Below are 16,042 nucleotides of genomic sequence, written 5' to 3'. Positions count from 1 at the left end.
ACGTTATGTATGATTATCATACACGAGTCCTGCGAGGTTGGTGGAAGTTTCATGGATGAGTTATGTGGGGTTAGCCGACCAGTTGAGGGATGTCTAGCCTTTCTCTAGGAAGTGAGAATAGGGTGTATGCGAATTCTAGTGAGTGTTGTGATGGTTTTTGTGATGATCTTCTGAGACAAATACGGGTAGGTGTGGAAGGTAGTATGGGCCCGTACTATCGTAAGCACATGACCCCTACGCGTAGCATGGAAGTCACAACCCCTAGGGTTTGTTGGGATATGGTCCTTTGTTATAATATGTGTTTTATCTGATATCTCCCTAGTTTATTTTTAGTATGGTGGTTATGAGGCGATTTGAGTCAGAATCCGGATCAGGAGCCGGAACAGGTGGCCAGGATTGACTGAGGATCGGTTTAGAGAGATCATTCGTGAGGAGGTTGTTTCTATTGTATGGGAGCAGATACCGAAGCTGTTTGGGTCTATCAAGACCGCGATGATGGAGTTCTTCGACGATCAATATGCTGCACTTTCTGAAGCTGCTGCTGCAGCCATTGCTGTTGCAGGAATTGGCACTGGGAGAGCTTTTTAGTACCGAGACTTCGACAATACGAAGCCCCCAATATTTTATAGAGTTCAGGATCCGATCATAGCCATGAGGTGGATGTCTGACGTTGATGGATGTTTCTTTACGTGCTCTTGCCCAGCTGACCAGAAGGTCAAGTGCGCTCTGAACCTTCTTCGGTCTGGAGCGAAAGATTGGTGGAGGTTGATTACTAGTTCATACACGCGAGAGCAACGAGCTACAGTTTCATGGGAGCAGTTCTCTGATATGTTCCGCTCGAGACATGTTCCATTGGTAGAGCGGGAGAGGTTGGCTCAAGAGTACTTGGATTTGAGGCAGGGGACCGAGTCGGTGACGAAGATCACCAAGATGTTTATGGAGAGAGCCATGTTTTGCTCTAAGTTTGCTGCTTCCAAGCATGCTCAAATGACTCGGTACTTGAGCATGCTCAAGACAGATATCCGTCAGTTTGTGTATATGCAGTGTTATGGTTCACTGGTTGACTTGTAGGAAGCCGCTAGGCGGCGTGAGATTGAGATGGAGCTCCACGCGAAGGAGCAGAGGCAGGCCCCGACGCAGTCGCAACCTGCACCAAAGCGCTTCAAGGCCATTGATGTTAGATCTGGTAGTCATAGGGGCCGCACTTGTGGGAAGTGCGACAAGGTTCATGATGGAGCTTTTCAATCTTCTTCGGGATGCCACAAATGTGGCAGGCAGGGCCATATTGCGAGGGACTGCTGACAGTAGGCTCCAGTATCCAACATCAGGATTTGCTATCACTGTGATCAGGTGGGCCACATAAAGGCCCAATGCCCCTTACTTGCTTCTAGACCGACACAGGCTCTAGCGCCGACTACTCTGAGGATCACTGATGGAAGTCAGGGTAGGGCAGAGCCCCCTAGGGCTCGAGGTCGTGCTTTTCAGCTCAATGCCGAGGATGCCAGAGCATCACCAGACGTTGTGACCAGTATGTTTTTATTTATTGTTTTGTCTATTATTTTATGGAATGCTTATGTTTATGTTTCTGATAGGTACGTTCTTAGTGAACTCTTTGCTTGCTCTTGTGTTACTTGACTCGGGCGTGAGTCGGTCCTTTCGTGTCCCGATCTTTTAGTATGGATTTTGGTATGCCCCTTAGTGAGTTGGAGTGTCCGTTGCGGGTTTCTATCACAAACGAACACGGGGTTTCTGCATTCAGAGTGTATCAGGGTTGTGTATTGGAGATCCTCAGGGTGCCTTATCCGATTGATCTGATCCCTATCCCCATGGGGGATGTATGCGTGATAGTGGGTATGGATTGGCTGAGCAGGTTTGGTGACATGATCGATTGCGATGGCCAGCGAGTGGTAGTTCGAACCCCAAGTGGGGGAGAACTGGTTATCTATGGAGATGACACCAGGGTTGGTTCAGGGATTTGTTCTGCAACCAAAGCTCGACAGTATATTCAACATAGGTGTGTGGGTTATCTGGCTTATGTGGTTGAAACATATTATCTTGAATTTAAACTATTGATATCTCATATAGAAATAGGATTTAATTGCAAGTTACATTGCAATCAAAAACACCATAAATAACTAAAATAGAAAACAAAATGTCAAAAAGATAAAAAAAAAAAAGTTATCTAATTGTTGAGACCATGTTAATTTTGTGAGACCGTGAGACGCAATCTAAAAATAATTTTAAAATTCAAAATAAAAGGAAAAATCCGAAAATTCTTTTTTTAATTATTATTTTCGTCATTTTCTTTACCTAAAAAATAAAAAAATAAAAAAAAATATCGTTTTTTTTAAATACGTGAAATATTCTAATAGAATATTACACTATAAATATTTCAATGTGATTTTTAGAATGTTAGAAAATTCTAGCATTCTAGTAGATTTGTCAGATATGTAAAATATTTTAGACAAAATTGCAAAAATGGTCCTTGTGGTATGCAAATTTTTGGGGTTTTAGTCCAAACCCCGAGTTTTTTGGATTCATGGTCCTTTTGGAGTGGTTTGTATGTGGACATGGTCCCCAGATTTAACTTCCGTTAAGTTGTTGCTGTTAACCCCCTCATGTGTCTCCCACATGAGGGTACATTTGTCTTTTCACTTCTAAGGGACCATTTTTGCAATTGAGAAAAAATATATCCTCATTTTTTAAAAAAAAATTAATACCTATTTATTTATTTTAATAATTAAAAAATAAAAGATCTCTCTCTCTCTCTCTCTCTCTCTCTCTCTCTCTCTCTCTCTCTCTCTCTCTCTCTCTCTCTCTCTCTCTCTCTCTCTCTCTCTCTCTCTCTCTCTCTCTCTCTCCAGCAAAATAAGTCTCAAACTTTAGCTTCAAAGCTTTCTGGTATCTGATACATTTGAACAGAGGTGCTTCAAGCTCGATCACAAAATTGCCTCACAACAATTCATCAAATCACAACTCGATCGCCTTGATTCAATCCATCTTAATTCATAAGGTGCTTCAAAAGGGTGATGTTTTCGTGTTCCCAGTGGGGCTTGTTCATTTCCAACGCAATGTGGGTAATGGATATGTTGTGGTTATTGTTGCATTAAGTAGTCAAAACCCAGGTGCCATAACAATTGGGAATGCTGTTTTCGGTGCTAATCCTGCAATTCCAGGGGATATTCTTGCCAAGGCGTTTCAAGTGGATAAGAGTGTGGTGGATCAGCCACAAGTAAAGTTCTAGAGTTACAAAGATTCTAATGACAGAAGGATTAGAGCTGTTGTTCGTGTGATTATTGTTTGGGTTCATACAAAATTAATTGTGTGCGGTTTTCTTTTCGAGTTCTAATTCTTCCTTTGGCAAAAAAGAGCATTGGTGTTTATCCTATCCACGTGTACTATACATGTTTTGTTGGTTTAATACGAGCGATAATTGTTATATTTTAAGCTTTATTGACAACAAAGTATTACATGTACGTAGATGAAGAAGTTTACGGTCTTAATCAGTCTTAAATCTCTCCCGGATCGATCCATTGAGGTGCAAGAAATTCTAAAAAGAGTTGTATATCCAGTAAAATCTAGAACAGACATCATAACCATGCATATACCTTGCTCGATTAACAATGCGTTATGAACAAAAGTTGGTTGTCTATATTAACCTGCAATACAAATTTACATGCAAAGCTACCAAGAATATACAGTACAAAAGGAGAGATATTGGCACGACTCAATCAAAATCACCAAGGTAATTAATGGTTAACTTTGTGTTAAGATTGGCCCGTGCAATATCTCTTCATTTCTCAATACCCACCTGTATACTGTTCTTGAGAGAGAGAGAGAGAGAGAGAGAGAGAGAGAGAGAGAGAGAGAGAGAGAGAGAGAGAGAGAGAGAGAGAGAGAGAGAGAGATCTTTTATTTTTTAATTATTAAAATAAAGAAATAAGTATTAATTTTTTTTAAAAAAAAATGAGAATATATTTTTTTCAATTGCAAAAATGGTCACTTAGAAGTGAAAAGACAAATATACCCTCACGTGGGAGGCACATGAGGGGTTACAGCAACAACTTAATGAAAGTTAAATCCGGGGACCAATTCCACATAGAAACCACTCAAAAAGGACCATGAATCCAAAAAACTCGGGGTTTGGATTAAAACCCCAAAAATTTGCATACCACAGGGACCATTTTTGCAATTTTGTCAATATTCTAATATTCTACTAGAATATTTCACAGATATTTTAAAAACGGTAAATTTTTTTATTTTTTTTTTTGGATAAAAAAAATGACGAAAATAATATTTATAAATTTTTTTTTTGTAAAATTTTCAATTATTTTTCATTTTAAAAATGTTTTTTTTAATCTACAAAATGAGTCGCTAGGATTGCATCTCCCCGTCTCACAAAATATAATGATCTGACATCAATATATATATATATATATATATATATATATATATATATATATATATATGGTCCTTAAGGTTTGTAGTACATTGCAAATGTGGTATAAGAGTAAAATAGTATTTTTTTTTTTTTTTAAATCTAACAGTTAAAAAGTTAGATTTAACGGAAAGAAAATTTCATGTAATTTTGCAAACCACGATATTTTCTTTAAAAATCTTCAAAATAAATATTTACCACGATTCACCAATTATGAAATTTTGTCTAAATTCAAAGAAATGAAAATTAAAGTCAAAAGAGTTGAGTCAAAGGACGGCAACCTTAACGACTTTTGTTCAATTTCGTTGAAATGCTGCTGATCACCGCCCATCGAAACCAACCCAAAAACTCCAAGAGATGGCCTCAATCTGCTTACCGCGAACACCGGGGAACTGCTCCGGCGACGACGGTAACGAGGCAGAGGAAGTCTCAGCCGTTACGGTAAACGATTCGTTCCAAAGGAACGGCTCATATACAGATACTACTGGTAGTGGTAGAGGCTCATGGAAACACGCTGCGTTCCACGTGGCTACCACCATCGCCACTCCTGCCGCCTATGCTCCGCTTCCCTTCGCTGTGTCGTCTCTTGGATGGCCTCTAGGTAGTGAATTCGACCTGTAGGAATTGTTTTAGAAATTCTGGTAGTAGTTAAGTTGGATTTGATTTATGCTCACAAGGTGTTTGATGTTTTGCTTTGGGCATGTGAAATCACACAAGGAGTGCTTAGTTTGGTGGGTGCAACCTTAACCACATGGTATTCTAGTCTTCTGATTGCATCTCTATGGGAATGGGATGGGAAGAAGCACACCACTTATAGACATCTTGCTGGTAGCATTTATGGTCAGTTCTGCTCTCTTCTCCATTCATGAGTACATCAATCTCAAGAAAAGAAAAAATCTCTTACCATGAAAACTGTACTTTGGATCACTTATATATTTAAGTGATTGATATGAAGTTAATATGACTCCTTTGTCACATGATTTCCTTTAGCTTTCTTACTTGACCTATCTTTTATCATCTTTGATCTTCAAGGAAATTGGGGTTACTGGTCTATTGCATTTTTCCAGCAGGTGGCTTCTTTGGGCAACAATATCGCCATTCAAATTGCTGCTGGAAGTAGCCTTAAGGTCATTGATACAGTCAATTCATAGAATTAATTTCAAATATACATTCATAAGTACCAAATTTCTATTTTGTATTTACGTGTATCATCATGTGCAGGCAGTGTACAAATACTACCATGAAGAGGGTAGTTTAACACTTCAACATTTTATCATCTTCTTCGGGGTCTTTGAACTTGTTCTTTCTCAGCTTCCAAATATCCATTCACTTAGATGGTTAAATGCTGTTTGCACTTTTAGTACAATTGGATTCGCTGCCACAACTATTGGTGTCACAATCTACAATGGTAAAATCATATTTCAATCCATTTATATGAGCATGAGTCATATTTAATTTCTGATGGATCAAATGAGTCATTTTTTTTTTTTTTTTTTTGTGACAGGGAAGAAGATCGATAGAAGGACTGTAAGTTATAGTCTCCCTGGAAGCTCTTCAGCAAAGATGTTCAAAGCCTTTAATGGTCTTGGGGTTATTGCATTTTCGTTTGGTGATGCCATGCTTCCAGAAATTCAGGTAATTTGAATTAAAAAAAACAAAAGTAAAGTTACATATTAAAAAACAAAAAACAAAAGTAAGTTACATTTTTTGTCCCTATGTATATCTGATTTTTGCAATTTTGATTCCAAAAAGTTATATCTTGCAATTTTGGTCTCAAAAATATATGGCTTGTTTGGCAACGAGCTTTTACCTTTATAAAAAAACACAAATTAAAGAAAAAGCTTCGTTTGGGAGTACAAGATTTATTTTAGAACAAAAAGCTCCTTAACCAAAAGCTACTTCAAGTAACTTTTGAGAGATTTTAGCTTTTATGTTATATAATTTACACCTTTCAAAAGATTACAACTAATTTTTCCAAACACATCATCACAAATAAAAGCTCTAGCTACCAACTACTTTTTCCAAACATACCCACAGTCATTTTCCTAAATTTGGGACCAAAAACATTACAAGAACCTCAAATACGGACCAAATTTGCAAGAGAACTTTTTGGGACCAAAATCGTGAAAACCAGCTATACTCACGGACCAAAATGTAATATACTCAAGAATAAAGATAAAAAAGAAAGATTATGTATTACAAGTCGGATTATGTTGTAAAGTTTTGAATTTCGGTTATTGCAGAGTAGTGTTAGAGAGCCAATGAAGAAAACAATGTATAAAGGGATAGCAGCCGCATATATAATCATTGTGTTGAGTTACTGGCAATTGGCGTTTTTTGGATACTGGGCGTTTGGTTCAGAAGTTGAGCCGTTTATTGTTGCCTCTCTTACAACACCTGAATGGACCACTGTTATGGCAAATCTTTTTGCTGTCATCCAAATATGTGGATGTTTTCAGGTATTTTGCTTTTAAAAATGAAGCTGTAAAAACAAAGTAAAAATTGAAGTTGTAAAAACGAATTGTGAAAAACATGTAAAAATGAAGTAAAGAAAAAAAAAATGTAAGATACCTTAGATAGCCAAAAAAAAGATGGAACCTACTCTTACCTATTATAATGACCACTTTGGGAGAAGTTAACTGACCTTTAAAACTTAAAAGAAGTTATGTGACCAAATGACCAAAATTTCAATATTTTAGTGACTAATTTTGGTCTTGACCCTTTGTCAAATTGTTGTACCCGACTTTTTGTTAGGTAAATATACCATCTATTTGGAAGGAAAAAAAAAAAAAGCGAAATACAGAAAAGCATAACTTTGACCATTTTATCCATTAAGCTACCTAAAGTATTTTCGATAGTGATTAAACTATTGTATTTTTTTGACTATTTATAATAGTTCAATGGTCAAACTGATATAATAGTTAAAGACTTAACGTAGGTGTTTGCTTTTTGGACTCAACGGGCCATTAAACTTCGTTTTTTTTTTTTTTTTTTTTTTTTGTGTGTGTGTGTGTTTACATCCCTCTTTTCCGTGGTTCTTGATTGAAGAGGGATAAAATAAAAATACTTTTAGTTAGAAAAAAAAAAAATCAAACAAAGTCGGCCACCATGTTGCCATGTAATATGCCACGTGTAGGCCCTGCCATCTGTTTTATGATCTGTTTTTTGGTGTTGGTAAGATATATTGCAGGCCAACATACGCCTTTTTTGAAGAAAAAATGAAAAAGGCATCAAGCGAACAAAGTGGTGGTACTCGAGTTCCTTTGAAAAAGCATGTTATTATACGTCTGGTATGCACCTCATTTTACATGGCTCTGATAACACTTGTGGCTGCAGCCATGCCATTTTTTGGGGACTTTGTGTCCATATGTGGAGCCATTGGGTTCACCCCACTTGACTTTGTGTTTCCCGTATTAGCACATTTAAAAGCTGGAAAATTGCCAAAAAATTCAACCCCGATTCTCTTCTTAAACATTCTTATAGCCATATGGTTCTCTGCGGTTGCAGTTATGGGTTGCATTGGTGCTGTTAACTTCATCATAGATGACATCAACACTTACAGCTTCTTCCACGATATTTAATATAAAGATAACCGAGGGACCGTTTTTGTAACTTTGTAAATCTCACAGGGACCATTTCTGTAAATCTTAGTTTTTGCCAGGGACTGTTTGTGTAACTTTGGACCAAAGGTATTTTTGTAATTTTTTTGAAAAATGAAGGCCTCTTTTTTATTTTTCATGCAATTTAACATTTAAGAGGGATGTATAATGCTTTCTTTTTGTAGTTTAGTTATTATTTCATGTCTTATTTGCCACTTGTATGTATCATTTAATTAATAGATGACGTCAGGCTAATGGTTGTTTGTCGTACACGTTAACGGTTTTCTATAGATAGAAATCTAACCGTTTTCTCCCCTTTTTTTTCTCTCAACCTCACCCTTTCAACATAAAATCTCCTATCAATTTCCCCTTTGAACTTTCAATCGCCACCACCATCTTCGTAACCATCCTTCATCACCACCACCATAAATAACCCCTTTATACGTTTAGAAAAGAGAAAATTAAAAAAAAAAATGGCAAACTATGCCACCCTTTTAATCCTTTTATTTATTGCCTTGTCGATGGCAACAATTGGGCATTGCAGTTGGATCAGCGGTGGTGCTCCTCCCCCAGCTAGTGTAGGAGAAGTGGACCTAGGATTCGCCGATGAATTAACAGATGAACTCACCCCTGGTCCAAACGGCGAGCCCACCAAAGAGAAAGGTGGAGCCGCCTCTGGACCAGGACCAGCTGGCGATTTCATGATCCAGGGAAAAAGATCAATCTGGGAGGGGTTTGGCGGTGTCGGGGGTGACTTTATCAACCAAGGAAAAGCAAGCGTAACCCCTGACTCCGCTGAGACGTTTATCGTCCAAGGTAAAATTTACTGTGACCCATGCCGCATCCAATTTCCAACCAAAATCAGTTTCCCGTTGCGAGATGTCAAAGTCGTCCTTGCTTGTCACAAAGAGAATAGCGCTGAGGAAACTTATAGGGTTGAAGGAATGAGTGATGAGAATGGAAACTATAAACTCAAGGCGGTTGGTGACCATGCAGAGGAGATTTGTGAAATTAGTGTCACTGAAAGCCCAGAAATTAATTGTCCCGACCTTATGGATGATGAGAACCATGTTAGGGTTTCTTTGACCACCAAACATGGAATCAAAGGCAGAGCTCGGTTTGCTAACCCACTCGGGTTCATGGCTGAAGTTGCCGATCCACGTTGCAAGGGGGTTCTCGACGAGCTTGGTTTTACTGGAATATAAATTCTTTTATTAATTTTGATCCTTATTATTCTAATTCTTGTATTTTGTTTGGAAATTGTAATCTAGGAAATTAATAAGAGCATGCATGCTCGGAAGAAGAAAAAAAAAGTCTTATGTATAGATATTGTCTTTATATCAATGTAAAATTGTAAATGTATGTTGTAACATGAATATTAATGTTATTTTGCTCCCCATTCCCCAATCTTTAAATTTTCTCAGTTTTGGCCCTCCTTCAGGCCATATTTTTTTAGTCATGTTTTTCTAGTCATAGCTAATGTATCAACCAACTTTAAATTTAAAAAATAAATAAATAAATAAAAAGTGTTTTGTGGGTCATCTATCATGCCATATACTAAAAACAGTAAATCACGATTTTGCAAGAGTAACAAAGGCAGAATTACTAGCAATAGTTGCAAACTAATAAAAAGTTGAGGGTTCAAAGGTGACAACATTTGAAAATTCACCAACATATGTAGTAAAAAAACCACAAACCTACAACTATTTAGTAACTTAACACTTTATAATTAGCCATCTTGTCTCGTACATAAACTATAAAACTAGAACATCTCAGCTTCTTGTCCTTCCATTCCTTACACTACGCGAAAACCAAAGGAGGGCATAGATGTCAAGTCACCGGTGCCGGTGCCGGAGTCGAAGTTGTAGCTGGAGCCGGAACTGGAATTGGAAGCGGGGTCGGAATCGGAATCGGAAACGGGGCGGGAGTCTTTCTAGCATACGATATCTCCATCATGTATTCCTTAGCTGATGAGCCGATTATGACGGAAAGTGTCTGTGAAGTTGGCTGTGTCTGTAGCCACAGCTCCATGAGATTACCTAGCAGCAACGTTGGCACCAGTGGTTGACCCATGCATCTGAGCTCAACCTGTTGGAAGGGCAAAATGGTCTTTTTGCATTGAGAGAGTATTCTTGAAACAAACAAGATATAACAAAACAATCACGAATTTGCCCTGCCCTCCTCGACTCGAATATGGAATACACTATGGTTAAGTAGAAAATGAAAGAAGCTTGATCATAAAAAGGGTAAAAGAGTAATTTGCCCCCCATAATAGCAACATACTTACATTTTTTGTTAGTAAAATGTGCCTTTTACTTTATTTGGGTAGGGAGATGTAATGTAAGTATGTTGCTACTAATACTATGGCTAAGGAATTGTAAGTGTGTTGCTATTATGGGTAAATACATTGCCTATGTTGGTAAAAAAGTAAAGAAAGTTCCTATTTCTTGCCATTTGCCCATATCAGAACGTAAACCCAAGCTACATATTACACACATCAAAGAGCAAAAGGAGCAGAAAGTATGTTATCTTCCTTTACATTCGATATACATATGAATATAATAATAATAATAATGTCAGAGACTTACCTCATGTTCACTTCCAAGTTTCAGTTTGCTCATGACAAACTTCTGGATAATTGAAACAGGTATGTTTGCATCCCTGAAACCAATTTAAAATGAAATTTTCAATATATAACCAATGAGGAACTACTAGGTTCAAGTCACATACATGGGACCCACAATCCCATCTTCCATGTAATATGAAACCCTGTTATGCAAATAGGCTACAAAAGGGACAATTTTGGTATTTTCTTTTTAAAAGACAATGACACATGATTTATAGTCAAGCGCTTACGACCTTCTAAATTGCTTTATCAAAAGAAATTGGAACATTTTTTTAACAATAGCTTAACATAAGTTATGAAATTTAAAAGAAAAGAGAAAAAGAGTGTCCAGGGGCACATTAACTCATTTTGAAATGTCCTAAATTTTCTTGATTTGACCCATTACCTAATCCACCCATTTTGCTCCTTGTAGAGGCAAGACAACAAAAAATTTCCTCAATAGTTTAAACAACAAGTGCACAAAGTATAATTAAAAGCAAGATAAAACTTAAAGCATAGGTATTTGTTTATTTTATGCATTTAGCAAATTGGGTCAAGACTTTCAACCTGTTTAAACCTATTTTTTTTAATAGGTTGGGTTTAGGGTTAGAAATTTTTACCCAAAAAAAAAAAAAAAAAAAACAGTAAACGGGTCAACCCATTTATCTAAGAGATCGGTTGGGTTGGAAATCTTAAGCCATTTAGCTGGTTATGGTTTCCTGAGGTTCTAACTCTTTTTTGAACAAAGGGAATATCCCAATAGAAAACAGAAATAAAACACATATTTCTAGTAGCCTATTTGTAACATAAGTGATTTATAATGAATGTAACAATCAAGTGACATGGATAAAAAGTTCAGGGATTATATAAATTTACTATAAAGTATCATGACAAATGCGAAAAATAAATAAACTGAAACTAAGGAAAAAGACATAACTTTTGGACAGCCTTTACAGATGCCAAAAACTATACTCTTTTGCAACATCAAATGAGCTATTCCAATTTTAAAATTGATATGCATATATTTCATTTTTGAGGAAAATCAAGAATTGCCTCTAAAGTACATGAAATACAGTACCTAGAAAATGGTGTAAACAATGTTAAAGAAAATATAATTGTCTATATTTCGAAAATAGAATGAATTTCCAAGTCAAAGGATGACAATTTAGTGGGCTGATAAAAGGTCAAAATGTAATCTTTTTTTACTACCAAAAAAAAAAAAAAAAAAAAGAATATGCTGAGAAGCAGTAAGACTATATCTAAAAAGAACACAACTTTTTAAGCAAAAAACTACCCATAATCCGTATATATTGTAGAAAATTGCTACATTATCCTGAATAAATTATGATTTAAATTCCCAATACGATTCATTATGCTGGCAAGGTGCAGTAGAAGAATGTGATGATGGTAATTTATGTGAAAATGAGTCAACTCGGTTATATTTATAGCTAATAATAATTTAATATCAGGCCAAATGAGCAAAAAGAGAAACTCACTTTAGTCTGACAAAACTTCCTTCTATCTGGCCCAATGGTTCACCTTCCCTGAAAAAATATAAAGGAAACTTAACAAGTGAATATAAGAAACAAAAAAGTTTTTAACAAGATTCAAGATTCATTCACTGTTGTTGAGGTGAAATAAAAGTATAAAACCACTCACTGTTGTTGAGAAGGCACCAAATGGAACCAAATAGGACTTATTCTTTTCTCCATTGCAGCATTATTAGCATCAGCATCCATTACAGTGGCATTACCTGCATTATTTTTGCGTTTTTTTCTTATCTTTTTGGGTTTTGCAGATTCTGTAACATCCACATCAGACCTCCCATTCTCATCTTGAAATTTTGATCGCTTCAGCTGATCTTTTCCTTTAAGTTTACGCAATTGCCCTTCACTCTTTGGGGTATTTTGTGGTTCTGATTTCACACTAGACCCTTGTGAAGTGAACTTAGACGATTTACTCCTATTTGCCACTTCCACCAAATAATTCAAAGGTTTCCACATATCAACCTTCCCATTCTTTGTTTCTTTATCAGGTGAAGGGGCACTCGATGGTGAAGAATTCTGCATGAATATTGTTATTTCTCATTACAGATTTTAATAAAAAAAGTAAAAAAGAAGTATGTATTTTTAAGAAGAAAATGAGTACATGGTTCTGTGTGAACTTGTTTGAAATCTCACGAGAACTCGAGCTATCTTGGTGATCATCCATGGAGTTTTCTTCTTTCTTGACAGATTTCTCAATAGAGAAAGAGGACCCACGTGGTTTCTTTCTTGAGGGTACTTTTGACCTTTTGCCAGTCATTGTAGTTTGTGTTGACACTCTAGGAGTGCTGACTACAAGTGATGAGAGTGATCTTTCTTTTCTTCTTAATGGTAATGTAACTGAAGGCACAACTTCAGGGGCCTTTACCCTTCTTCTTTTTGAGGGAAATATTTTCCCTCTAACATCTTGCAAACTATGATCTGGCCTGTTTAATTACAATAATCAAATATATTAATCATGTTTCAAGACCATATCCTGTATCATGAACATTTGTTTTCTAAAGAAAATCATGTTGATGAATGAAAATGAACAGATATGGGTTTTCATTAAATGAAGTACTCAAATTAACCTAAAAAAGGAAAGTTAACAATCTGATGCATTTGGAAATGTATTAAATATAGGATATATGGAAAATAATATATACCAAAAAGGATATTATCTACAATATATCATCAAAATATAACCTAATAATGAAAGAAACAGAACCTCTGGATTTGTTGTACAGCAAGTTGTGACAGTGTTCCCTAAATTATAAACATTCATAATTCTTCTCATTATAACAGGTTTGTAAACTATAATAATGTTCTTTATAGCCACATTATGCAAAAAGAAAAAAAAATACATATAACTATAACAGATATATCAAACTCAATTCTGCAACATGGATAAAAATTAATAATTTAAGAGCATTGATAAATGACATAATGTTAGAGAGAGAATGACTGACCTCAGTTTCTCTAAAGGCACACATCCCAGATCAATATTGCATATTGGACAACATTCAAGCTCATCATCTGTGAGCTTCTTATGAATACATTTCCTGCAGACTGAATGATGTTCAAGAGAGGCAAAACACAATTAGCAAATACGCATTTCTTAGAATTGTTAGACATAGAAAATTTAAACAGATAGGTTTCGTTGTAAAAGTTTTCAACTAAAGAAAGGCCAAGTCTTTGCTATTTTTGGGAAAAAACAAGATATACATAGTTACATAGAAAAATTAGGGGAACTGAAAATTATGCCCCGTTTTGTCAATTCTGTTTTTAAAGATCCATGAAACAGAATAATACTGGGAAATATGTAGGAAAATTTCAGCCAAATTACAACAACTACGTTTATAAACAGCAAAGAACAAAAACCACGATATCAGATTAATGGAAAAGGTAACCGGTTCATTCCAATTAATCAAGTAAGAAAAACACATGCTTTTAGCCATTCAACATGAAAGATAAAAGATTAAAGATAAACAAAGTATTAATTAAGAGAATCATAACCAGATCACCATGAAGAATCCCAATTGTGAACTCGTACATACCAACAACACTTATAAGTTAAACAAACCCAGATCGAACTCAAACTCTTGAAGTGAAGGTTATGATTGAATTGGATGAGCAACAAGAGAGAGAAATACGCACACGTATGAAGGCATTCGGGGATAGTAGTGGCATCTCGAAAGAGCTTTTTGCAGATAGGGCATGTCATGCATGCCGCTACCGATTCTCTTCGTAATTTCACCACCTGAGTATTTGACATCTTCACACAACACCACCAAGCAATTCACCAACAAAGCCCAAGCAGCCCTCTTCGTAAACACACCACACACAAACACAAACGGCCTCACGCACGTAGTTCCTAAAGGAGGTGCATGTTAGCAACACCGTTTGGGGAAACACATTGAATTTACGTAGGTAATTTGCCTGCATTGAAGACAAGAAGTGAGATCAACAACGATTGATTCAACTCTCAAGGCACTAACATATATGCATAAACACGATATACGCAGCCACGTGTGTGTATAGAGATATATATATATATATAGATAGATATATAAGGGGGAGAGAAAGAGAAACTGAGAAAGCGAGCAACATACCCTCGATCTATGAAGATACGATTTGAAGATTGAGGAGGTGGGTATGAATGATTTGCGAAGAAACGACGTGGGTTGGTGATGAATTTGGACAAGAGGCGTCGCTAGATCATCTGTCTGGGAGTCGAAATCGAGAGTTTTAGAGAGAGAGAGAGAGAGAGTAGAGAGAGAAGGGTGGGTTTCGTAATTGTAAAATGGCATGGACCGAACACTTCTTTGGTTTATTAAAGTCTTTTTTTTTCTTTTTAAATTCGAAGTAAATATATTATTCGGAAAATCGCATATATGATATAACATCTCGATTTTATTTAATTTTATCGATCTATTTATTTTGCTTTTTAAAATCACAATTAATTGCATATTTACAATCTTACAACACATCCAGTTATTCTACAATGTCATCTAGAAATATTGGCTTTATTAGTATCGACAGATTTCCTTGAATATGTAAAGTATAAATCTAAATCTTTATACAAATACTATTATATTAAATTATTAGCAGTTTAATAATATATCTTATTTTCATAATAACAAAGAAGACCCATATGAAAAAGGATGATTTAAAATATACAAAAAAATGTATATTTAGAATCATTTCTATCTTTGAGTTATTATATACAGTTTACAGGTTGCTTCTCAAATTGTAAAAGAATATCAAAGACCTTTATCATCTTATTTTCAATCATCAAGAACAAAATCTTAGTGTATTTTCATACCGGAAAACATGCCAAAATATTATAGTGCATGTTATGTTATCTTAATAATAAGACAAAAAAACATACGTGATTTGTAGAATGTCTAATTACAATTAATACTATAAATACAAAAAAAAAAAAACACTTTTCATGTTTTTGCCTTTATATTAGATGTCACTTGCGAGCCGGTTGTTTTTATCATACGAAGGAACAACTATTGATATCTACCTCTTCTATTTCATTCCAATGAGATTTACAGGTCTGTTGTTGTTGGTATATAAAAAAATAAATAAATAAATAAATAAATCAAATCGTTTGATTTAAATGACATATTGATATTATATGACCTGATATATTGATTATATCTCTAGACACTACATTACATGCATATTATTCTTGATTATTCCACATCAAGAAGTCTAACTTGATTCCGAAATCATAATCTTGAGACATAGATCGGAAAAGTGTCAATGACATATTACATAATGAGATATGTCTTATTTATATATGAATTTTACAAAACAACATTTTGTATATATTTTATTTTAATATTTTAAACATTATTATAAGTTA

At 35.5% G+C, this 16,042-nt stretch overlaps 2 protein-coding genes across 3 annotated transcripts; one reads left to right on the top strand and one right to left on the bottom strand.

Moving 5' to 3' along the window:
• Positions 1 to 4,713: 4,713 nt before the first annotated feature.
• LOC145134690 (GABA transporter 1-like) lies at positions 4,714 to 8,174 on the top strand. Of its 2 annotated transcripts, XM_079069536.1 has the most exons (8): positions 4,714 to 5,039; positions 5,156 to 5,278; positions 5,471 to 5,565; positions 5,660 to 5,846; positions 5,943 to 6,073; positions 6,682 to 6,897; positions 7,618 to 7,728; positions 7,946 to 8,174. In XM_079069536.1, exons 1-8 carry the CDS (start codon positions 4,796 to 4,798, stop codon positions 7,979 to 7,981), a joined length of 1,143 nt encoding a protein of 380 aa, XP_078925662.1. In that variant the 5' UTR covers positions 4,714 to 4,795; the 3' UTR covers positions 7,982 to 8,174. The 2 variants fall into 2 exon arrangements, with proteins under 2 accessions (XP_078925662.1, XP_078925661.1); XM_079069535.1 differs by having other exon boundaries at positions 4,716 to 5,039; positions 7,618 to 8,174.
• A 1,458-nt stretch (positions 8,175 to 9,632) lies between these two features.
• Positions 9,633 to 14,957, bottom strand: LOC145133960 (E3 ubiquitin protein ligase DRIP2-like). The gene is made up of 8 exons (XM_079068904.1): positions 14,778 to 14,957; positions 14,323 to 14,604; positions 13,635 to 13,734; positions 12,791 to 13,112; positions 12,302 to 12,705; positions 12,139 to 12,186; positions 10,626 to 10,698; positions 9,633 to 10,125 (listed from the first exon to the last, which is right to left on the bottom strand). Exons 2-8 carry the CDS (start codon positions 14,438 to 14,440, stop codon positions 9,868 to 9,870), a joined length of 1,323 nt encoding a protein of 440 aa, XP_078925030.1. The 5' UTR covers positions 14,441 to 14,604; positions 14,778 to 14,957; the 3' UTR covers positions 9,633 to 9,867.
• Positions 14,958 to 16,042: the final 1,085 nt, after the last annotated feature.

Source organism: Lactuca virosa, chromosome 8 (assembly GCF_052849685.1).
Source record: "Lactuca virosa cultivar CGN04683 chromosome 8, Lactuca_virosa_CGN04683_v6, whole genome shotgun sequence".
Classification (NCBI taxonomy): domain Eukaryota; kingdom Viridiplantae; phylum Streptophyta; class Magnoliopsida; order Asterales; family Asteraceae; genus Lactuca; species Lactuca virosa.
The sequence above is the reverse complement of the archived record's forward strand: the minus strand, read 5'-3'. Positions and strand labels throughout refer to the sequence as shown.

Excerpts from the sequence above, each read along its gene's own strand:
- LOC145134690 (XM_079069535.1), top strand. The coding sequence starts at position 4,796 with ATGGCCTCAATCTGCTTACCGCGAACACCGGGGAACTGCTCCGGCGAC. Across the intron at positions 5,040-5,155 it reads GTCTCTTGGATGGCCTCTAG|GAGTGCTTAGTTTGGTGGGT; the intron begins GTAGTGAATTCG and ends AAATCACACAAG. Across the intron at positions 5,566-5,659 it reads CTGCTGGAAGTAGCCTTAAG|GCAGTGTACAAATACTACCA; the intron begins GTCATTGATACA and ends CATCATGTGCAG.
- LOC145133960 (XM_079068904.1), bottom strand. The coding sequence starts at position 14,440 with ATGTCAAATACTCAGGTGGTGAAATTACGAAGAGAATCGGTAGCGGCA. Across the intron at positions 13,113-13,634 it reads GTGCCTTTAGAGAAACTGAG|GCCAGATCATAGTTTGCAAG; the intron begins GTCAGTCATTCT and ends GTAATTAAACAG. Across the intron at positions 10,699-12,138 it reads GGAAGTTTTGTCAGACTAAA|GGATGCAAACATACCTGTTT; the intron begins GTGAGTTTCTCT and ends AATTGGTTTCAG.